This window comes from Sycon ciliatum, chromosome 8 (assembly GCF_964019385.1).
Source record: "Sycon ciliatum chromosome 8, ocSycCili1.1, whole genome shotgun sequence".
Classification (NCBI taxonomy): Eukaryota; Metazoa; Porifera; class Calcarea; order Leucosolenida; family Sycettidae; genus Sycon; species Sycon ciliatum.
In genome coordinates, this window is record NC_088650.1 from 6,156,746 (window position 1) to 6,166,257 (window position 9,512).

Here is a 9,512-nt window from a genome sequence, read left to right on the forward strand (position 1 = left end):
GGGAGGGGTTGCCCTGGTGATGCTCAATGGGCGAAATATTTTCAGTACTTCTTTATTCGTTTTATGCAGCTGAGACCCTGCTCCGGGAATGGAGGTGTTGGCAATTGTAGTTGCAATCACACTTATTTACAAGTAGATAAGGACACAAGAGAGATTGGAAGCTTTGTAACAACTCTGAGTTTCACGTATTACTACGATCATCAAGCAATTAGGTCAAGTACTTGTAGATAACGAACAAACTTAATGCACCCTACCAGGAACAGCGTCGCATCATTTCCACAACCATGTGGCGCAAAGTGTGCGAGGGCCTTTGCCAAGGCTCTCCACTTTTTGAAAAATCAATTCCGATCGCGGTGCAAACGGTATTCTTTATCACAGTTTGCAACTACCGGTACCTTCTCCGGACACCTGACTCCATCACAGGGTCATTGGAAGACACAATCAAGTCATGCCAGTTTGAGATTCGTTCGTGACTCTCTGACGTACACAAATCGCAGTGCCCACTACAATTACAATCAAGAGTATTATAAGCTCCCACTACTCTTGGTGCAATGAAACAAAAGCGCCCCACGGTTACGATTAGGGCTGAAAGGAATATTCGAATATTCGATTGATATTCGTTAGGAACCCGATAGAAGGAATATTTCCCCTATAGAATATTCGTTCGTTTTGACACGTGCGCACACTCTGCTCCTGTCGATCTATTTGTAGTAAATCTTGAACGGATGGAGTAATATGTGCATGTGTTATGTGGTGAGAAAGGGGACTATGACTCACAGGAGTAGTGGACATGACTCCACTAGATATCTACTTGGTATAGAACAACTGGGGACTAGCCAAACTCTTTCTAAGATTCTTTTGGTATACATGTAGAATATTGGATTCATTTACAAAAAAATCGATTTAGGTCCTATTAATTTTATATAATTGCTTCGACCTTAGAAATAATTCAGCATTTTGAGAAAATATTCGTTATTCGTTCGTTATGGATGAGTATTCGTTCGTTTGTGAAATAGAATATTCGTTGCAGCCCTAGTTACGATTGCCCGCGCAGTATTAATGTTTCCTATACGGGCATCTTGGACAATCCTTAGATTCATCGCAGTAGGAAGGTGAGTTAAATTGAAAGTTAACTTTTAAACTCTCCTTCCACATTCACTCAATCTCTCTCATTCTCTTTCTCACTCTCTCTCTATATATATATCTACCTATCTATTTACATGTACCTCTCTCTTTCTCACTCTCTCTCTCTCATCAACTCTCTCTCTCTCCCTCCCTCCGTCCCTCTCTCTCTCTCTCTCTCTCTCTCTCTCTCTCTCTCTCTCTCTCCCTCCCTCCGTCCCTCTCTCTCTCTCTCTCTCTCTCTCTCTCTCTCTCTCTCTCATCAGCTCTCTCTCCCTCCCTCCGTCTCTCTCTCTCTCTCTCTCTCTCTCTCTCTCTCTCTCTCTCTCTCTTTCTCTCTCTCTCTCTCGCTCTCTCTCTCTTCTCTCTCTCTCTCTCTCTCTCTCTCTCTCTCTCTCTCTCTCTCTCTCTCTCTCTCCCTCTCTCTCTCTGTCTCTCTCTCTCTCTCTGTCTCTCTCTCTCTGTCTCTGTCTCTCTCTCTCTCTCTCTCTCTCTCTCTCTCTCTCTCTCTCTCTCTCTCTCTCTCTCTCTCTCTCTCTCTCTCTCTTTCTCTCACTGACTCACTCACTCACTGAGTAACTCACTAACACGCAGTGACTCACTCACTGATCCCCCTTTCGTTTAGCTGCATGGTATCTGTGTTCGTTTTGGTTCTGGAGAAGTAAATGCACCGTAAACCGGTCTATACCACTGGCCACTTTACTGCAAGTACAATGCACTCCAGTCGGCTAGTGGAGGCGTGACGATTACGCTGGCCAGGCATTTTGAGAGTAGAAGTCTAGTAGAAATGTATCAATAAGCACGAGGCGAGAAAAGTGGGCAAGCGATGGATCTAACCAAGAGCACATAACCACTCGGGGAACATACAACCACCTCCTTGGTGTTATGTAATCTCGCTATAATCTAAAGGTGACAGGATTTCGGGGGTTGGTAACTTCGATCCAAACAAAAAGTGGAGATTTTATCTGCTTCACGCTAATAGATTCCCCTTCCGCCTGAATGAGAAAAGGAAGAAAAACTAGGGGCAAAGGACAAATGAGACCAACATTCACCTAAGCATCCTCTTCGCATATCTCGAGCCAAAGCAAAGGCTCCGACTTGGTCAGGAAGATTTGTTGAAAGGGATAACTTGTAGGTTCGACGGAGGCTGTGTTCTTTTTTTTTAAGCTAAGGCCCAAGGACACTCGTACAGTAGCAGAATTTACGCTTGAAGGCTCCCTGCGGCCCTGCTGAGTAACAGGAAGCCTTTACGTGCTTAGTGCGATGGGCTGCAGTGGGAACCGGGTACTTGGCTCGCTTCATCGGCCAACTGTATGGCCATGACACAACAGATTGGAACTAAAACGTGTGCAGTGAAAGTAACACGTTAGCTTGGTGTACATGTTCATGTGCACACGACGTTCATGTGTCATGCACGTCCATAGCTAGCCTTTGCCAATTGGCTTTGGCTTCGATCATATGGGGGATCAGGGTGTACATAATAATTATGCATGGGTCTAGTTCGTAGTACAAAGTGTACAGGTCACCTTCTCTGATAGTGATGCACTATGTGGTTATTCGCCATTGCTGCTCCATGCCCATGGAGTTGCCATGCAGCGGCGAGCGGAGTAAATCCTTTGCCCCTGTCAGGGACAAGAATCATGAAGTCGATGAGTATGCCGAGATGGAGATCACTAATCCGCACACTATACGTACATGTCCATGTCCCATCACCGATGCTACTACTAGTACTACATCTAGGTCTGTGCACACACATCCAATTACATGTAGATACTCATAATCGAAAATAATAGAATACCGCGCGGGTACACCTAAGCAAAGTGTTCATTATGTCCCTGGCATTGGCCGTTAGATTTCTCCGGCCAGACAGTATTACGCGCTGTTGCGCGATTTTTACGTGCGCACATAAGCGAAACATCGACCGAGCGACCCGTGCGGACGTCTGCAAGCAGTGAAACATTGCTGAGAGCATCATTGGACGGAACGCACCGGCAAGACAGCGAGTCAAGCGATTATCGCGCTGATCTGCTGACAGTTGCGGCTCTGATGAGCTGACCATTTCTCTTTGCGCGGCCCAGCGGGAATTCACAAGGGTGGGTTGAAGGGCTGAACACCAAGATCAGAAGTTGTTGTGGATTGCACGCTGGTGGGCCATCGAATTGAAGACCGTGGTGTGTATGCGTGTGTGGATGGGTGCAGATCGGTGTGCGGAACGGCTCAAAAGTTCCCTTGCAGTTGGGATGTTAGCGATTCCGTTCGCAGCTTGTAAGCAACCGCAGGTTCAGTTTCAGTTTCTATCGCAGTGTGTGTGACCAGCGGCAGCTGCATCAGAAATCCATATCCGGAATTTGAACGACAACAGTGCTTGCTGATTGATTGCTAATTCGAAGAGGAAAGCTTTCTGATTCCCACATGGATATCGCTACTGTCGAGTAGGCAATGACGTCTTCCGCTTTCCTCATCCCCAGAGATTCGGTAAGTGCGACGGAATTTGATCTCGCCGTGTGAATACGTCTGCGCGTGTGCGCGAGTGTAGGTGTTGCGTATGTGAGTATCGAGTCCAGGCTCCATGAAACTACATGTATAAGTAGCTCCAGTAACTTGCCAAAGCATTGCCTCGTTTTGTGAGTAGCTACATATACTAGCTAGCTAGTCTGGGTACGTGTCTATTGAATACATTCTCTGCAAGCGGAGATGATGAAGCAGTCATTGAAGTAAGCAGCGTCCAGCCATAGATTAGAGTTAGACCAATGAATGGCAGAAACACGGACTGTGGCGGGACGACACGACTAAAACACTAAACGGAAAGTAAAGGAAAGAGTTATGTCACGAGTACATCAAATTACCGTACGATCCGCGAGGGAACCTGACCCGCTACGGCTGTGTACGAGTCGTATTGTCCAGGATAAAATTATTTTTGTAAACATTCGTCATCCACCATCGTTGTGCTTTTGAAATGTATACTTGTCTTACTACATGTACATGCACATAGCGAATATCCGGAATTTGGGTCACTTGTGTGTCGTCAGACGAATTTCTCCATAAAGTGGTGAAAACCGCCACTGCGTTCAAACGTCCGAAACCCTACTATTTTACGCTGATGCCACCTCCATGGGTGGACAATTGCACGTAATCCACGATCCGCGGCCTGCTTCATGTATTCCCAACTCCACACGACCACGCTCCAGTGTGGCACCCTTTTACGGACGTCTCCAGCAAACGACTGAAATCATAGTGCTGTACATGATGTAGACATAGATTGTAGAATGATAGAAACCCTCCGCTTCTCAACCCATGGTACATGTATGTAATTGCGACCTTACACAAAGCGGCAAGCATGGGATGGCCGACACCCTTTGAATGTCCAAGTGGCTGATAAGATGACTCCGGAGCGGAGGGAGCTTAGACAAATCACTAGAGCAAAGTCAAGAAAGTCGTGAAAGAATTTCCAATCCAGAAGGGCTTATATTTTATTCATAAGAAGAAAAGAGGACCAAAGAGCTACAAGTTACCCTATAATATCCACTAACACCACCAATTACTTTACAATCAGCTCATGCGATAACATCGCACGACACTGACCGACGGTGCTGATGTTCAGCTTTCCAGCTTGGAAGGTTCTAAGTTATAGAAATAATAACATATGAGGGGAAGGTTTTTTTAACGTTTCTTCGCTCCTGTTCGGGTTGTTCAGACTTCGGAAATGAAAATTATATCCCCAAACGATAGGTGTACCAATATTATGATATCATCATTATCAGTTCTATCACACTTATCAACCGTCCTTATTGGCGTCACGCCATCGTGGGATAAAAGAATAATATTATTATCATTCCCATCCCAAACAGTTGGGAGAATAATCGTGTGACTGTCCAATTAATTCCGACTGGCGACTGGTGTGTCAGAAGTGGGTTCATGACGATACTAGTATGTACTAGTATGTGACACTGGTCGGCCCTCCATGGTGCAGCGGATGTCTCAGCTCGCGGTGGGCTACCTTTCAAGGTTGTGGACAGAGTTCTTGTTGCTAGTCTTAAAAGTAACGCTTCAAGGTTTGTGGCAGTGAAATCAGGCCTGCGAACCGCGCGGACAGGCCCCTGAGAAGAATGCTCCTAGTACGTGAACTGGATACTAGCACGCCTGGATGGTTCACATGGATCGAGCCATTCTACCTTCATTGTAAGCGTATTAGGAATGGGGGGGGGGGGGGCAATACAATCCCGTTTTATAAAATCTGTGCCCTTTTCGAAGCATTTTACGATCAATATTACTGGTACCCCACCAAAGGACATGTGATTTGTATTATAATAAATCGCTGCATCGCACTGATGAAAAGGATTCGTGCACAATGTCTCCGTTCGTCGTGACTCTCTGTGCTCCTGGGCAAGTGTCGTCGGGTGTACATGTACACCTACATGTACGTGATTGTATAATACTAGTATTATGTGCATGCGCCTCTTTCACACGCGCGCCCCTTGCAATACCGGCATGCTAATACTTCCTGTGATGCTGCATAATCAATGATTGGCATTAGGCGGCCCCTGGTAGGCCACCAAATGTTCAAAATACCTGTTTGCAACGCGATGAAACAGTGCTTGCAACGCTGATGACACTCCCATTCCCGTCAAATGCCCTCTGGTCGTTATCAAGCACTATAATAATTATACCCACTGTTATCGACTCACGTAGGATATCCCACCGATAGGCGATGGGCTTTGGGAAGTCCTGAAATCGCGTCTTCCATATTATCCATACCGTGTTTCCGCGCATATAAAGCCATGGCGTTATATCCGAATATAAGGCCACCCTCACTTATAAAGCCATGGCGTTATAAGTGAACAAAATTCAATGTGGAGGAAGTAGCATCTGGCGTTAAAGGTGAGTTCAATTCTTTCAGTGAACCTACAGCAGCGGTGATTCTCCCTGCATGTACCCATCCCCACTGTCACATGCCATACCGCCACCACACCTTCACACAAGGTTGTATGCCACCTTGTACACAATAGGTTCACAATTTGAAATTTTCAGGGAAAATTGAAAAAACATGGATGCTCGACATGAAAGTGCAACGGCACCATACGAGTACTCGAAGTTCATACTCTGCCGTTTTTGCATGTACGCGTCTCTCACTTTTAGCGCCATGGCGTTAAAACCGAGGCTATTTTCTCCCAAAATTTGGTCCAAAACAGCGATGTTTCACCTATATTGAACGCCATGGCTTTATATGCGCGGAAATACGGTACAAATGGGGAGAGGAGTGGGATTCTCATTTCTGTCTACGCATGACTACACACCGATGGTGGGCAAAGCAATCGTCTACTTAGGTGGTGCTCGGATTCGCCATTCTTGCCACATTTCCGAAGCGGCAGCGGTGGCGGAAATAGGCCGTTTTCAGTTTGTAGATCTGAGGACCCGATTTGTCCCAGCGTTGCTGCCGACGACGGGTAGATGGGTTCACGCATGCATAATCACCAGCCCGCCGTGCGTGACGATCCCATCGTGGGAACAGGTATTTGACAAGTAGCCCGTGTTCACAGCCAGTTGCAGGAACTAAAGTAACGTGTCAGCTTCGCCACGCTCGCCCCACCGCATCTTGTACAGGCCCGACATCATCGAGAGAACATTGTTGTAAACGTTGCTCGTTCATATTTAAGTTCTCAAAAAACAATTTGCTAAGGTCTCGGGGGGAAATGAAGGGTTAAACCCGTTCTACGGAGCTGCGGGCGAAATTGTCGGTTACATTGGCGGGACGCCGTCTCTGATGTGACGGCCTGCAAATCGCTGTCGAACTCTGCATGACATTGACTAGCGCCGCTACATTGAAGCTTCACCGCCTGGTACGGCAAGGTTTACTCGTGCCTCGCCCATGAAAATATGCTGTAAAATGGAAAGTAATGTTTCAAGACGCGTACATGAATATATGTGCAGGTTGTAGACAGCTGAGCGTACTGGCAAAGACATGGCGTGAAGCTAGTCGAGGGAGCCCTGCACAAGCCCGTAGTGGTGTAGACGGCAGGAGCGGGAAACGACGAGCATCCATGCGTCTCCTACACGACTTTCGTTCGACGCGACCAAGTAATAGTTCTCCTTCCGGGAAGACGATAACAGAATGCTCCACGTTGACATTCTTCCTAACATGTGGATGTTCGCAATGCAGCCTCTTATCGTCGCAGCTCCTGCTCACTTGTCCATACTTTGCCAGTGGGTAACGCCAAGTCAGATTCAGCGACACACGTAGGACGTCAGCCGACAACAACAAAAAAACGTACAATTAAGCCTATCAAAATACTCCGTTCCCAACTCCCTCAAACGTATGTGATTTGTACGAAAACATCTGACCCTCGCAGGCGCGTGCACCGTATGAGTTTTTTGGTGTCTGGAAACCACCTTTTTTCGGGCAATCTTGCCAAAGGAAAAGCGTGCCTACGCTCGTACTGGATTGGTTATCCTGCATACGCGTCTATCGACGGGCAGTTTGCAGTACAGTGACTATGTCCTTATTTCGAAGTGAGAGAGAGTTGCTTTGCATGCAGTTCGAAATACAATATTCTCTCTTTCTTCAGTGGAGAGTATCCACAGAGAGATCGATCTCTAGCTCTGGTTCGCTCCTGGATTGGCGGTGACGTTTAAGAAATCCGTTTTGTCTCGAAATTCGAGTCAAGCACGCGCGATGCAAGTCAGTTCAAGGATATGATTGACGACATCTCCTTCCAAACTGTTGACTCAAATCAAGATGACAGCCTTTCGTTCTCGCTCATGTGCGCAGCAGAGATGTTCGTCAAAAACGTTGTCGACTGGAAGACGTAAAAATGTGCGTCCATGATCCACTTGCGCTGCTTCAGAACGAAGCGCAGCTCCGGCCGCGACTCAAGGGCTCGGGGCTTCGCTTTTCTCCCGCGAGCTTCCATCGAAGCAAGGTCCATAACTCTTTATTGAACTCATGTGGAACATTGCCAATACATGCCGAAAACTTCGTCATAAGAACAGAAAGAAAGAAACGTCGAAATAAGCAGTGTTTTGATGAAACAAACATGCCTGCATGGAGTGGATTAGTGAAGTACCATAGACATAGTGTTATACTTATAGACTGTAGTGTATACAATTCATGTAGCCTGGGCGGCTAGGCCTATAAACCTTTTACGGGTTTAATATGACAAACATGTACAGTGTATATGAGTACATTATAAATTTGCACCGTCTTTGCAAATACTTTTTGAAGTGCTGGTATGTAGAAGGTAACCCGTGCCCGTTTTTTCCTGCTACCGGTTATACATGTACATGTACAATGTAGATCTACCAACATTTCCAAGTAACATCGTACCCTCCCTCCATTCCTCATTACTCTTATTTCTGTCCTTTCTACCCCTGTACCTGGTGCCCTCTCAGACGCGTTTGTGCCGGCATGATCTGATGATAGCAGTCGGACGAGCCCCGCATCTCATCAGCACCAGTGTTCATTGGTGCCCTGCACCCCTGATCTTGAGTCTCCCCCCCCCCCCCTAGTCTCCTCCCTAGCCCTCGCCGTTATCTCCGACGGGATGTTCGGGGGATGCGCATGCGCATGTGCACAAATACATGCTTATACAATGGGTCTCCAGAAAAAAATTACCAACTCTAGAAACCCCCCTTTCAAGACTCGGTGCACGCCACTGCCTCGACCAATGTTTTTGGCAATTGGTTTCTATGCCTAAATAAGTTGAGCGCAGTCCATCTAATCACAGTCTCCGGTGAATAAACCACGTGACTAATCTCCGATCTCTTCACCAAGTGTCTAAACTTATTGGTATAACCAAAATAGGCTCTATTGAAATCCTGGCTGTACTTTCCACTGGATCGGTTGTGGTACGGCTCTCCTTGAATTTTGGTGCCTGACTCGATGATTGCACCTTTGACAGGGAGACTTCTGGTCGGTTCAGTTAGTACACGGGCGCTTCGTGTCCATTACGCATCTAACTACGTCTTGAAACCTTATTTTAAGCTATGGTCTTGTCGCCACTGGTTTCTTACTGTGCGGCTGTATTTGCATTGAGCGGATACTGGTATGTAGATCTACAATCACCGTGTGACATTCAGAGCTAGGTGTGGTAAGTTGTTGTTGTTCGCAGTGATTTGAACCAGGGCCGGAGTTGTGAACGCTTTCACGACTTCCTGATTTGAACATTAGAGCTAGAGTTGCAACCTTGAAGACAAGTCATGATGAAATCAGTTCACGAGTACAAAACCGAGCGCAGCTACATGTAGCCATGTCTAGTCGTGCTGCCAGTATGCAGTCCCATGCCGTGCCAGTTGTCGCTTTGCAGCGTGCTAGTCACAGGGTACCACTGCAGGAGATGGTCGAATATCAAGTTTAATACCTAGAGCGACAACAGGCACAACAGGCAATCTCACCG

The 9,512-nt window shown here is 46.7% G+C and overlaps 1 protein-coding gene across 2 annotated transcripts in view; it reads left to right on the plus strand.

Annotated features, from left to right (window-relative positions):
* Nucleotides 1-3,038: 3,038 nt before the first annotated feature.
* LOC135822993 (transcription factor RFX4-like) overlaps nt 3,039-9,512 on the plus strand; it is a 27,280-nt gene continuing 20,806 nt past the window's right edge. The window contains exon 1 of one of the 2 annotated variants that reach the window (XM_065335830.1): nt 3,039-3,597. In XM_065335830.1, coding sequence (XP_065191902.1) covers nt 3,562-3,597 — 36 coding nt within the window. In that variant the 5' untranslated portion in view covers nt 3,039-3,561. The remainder of the gene's footprint in view (nt 3,598-9,512) is intronic. The other variant, XM_065335831.1, reaches the window with a different exon arrangement.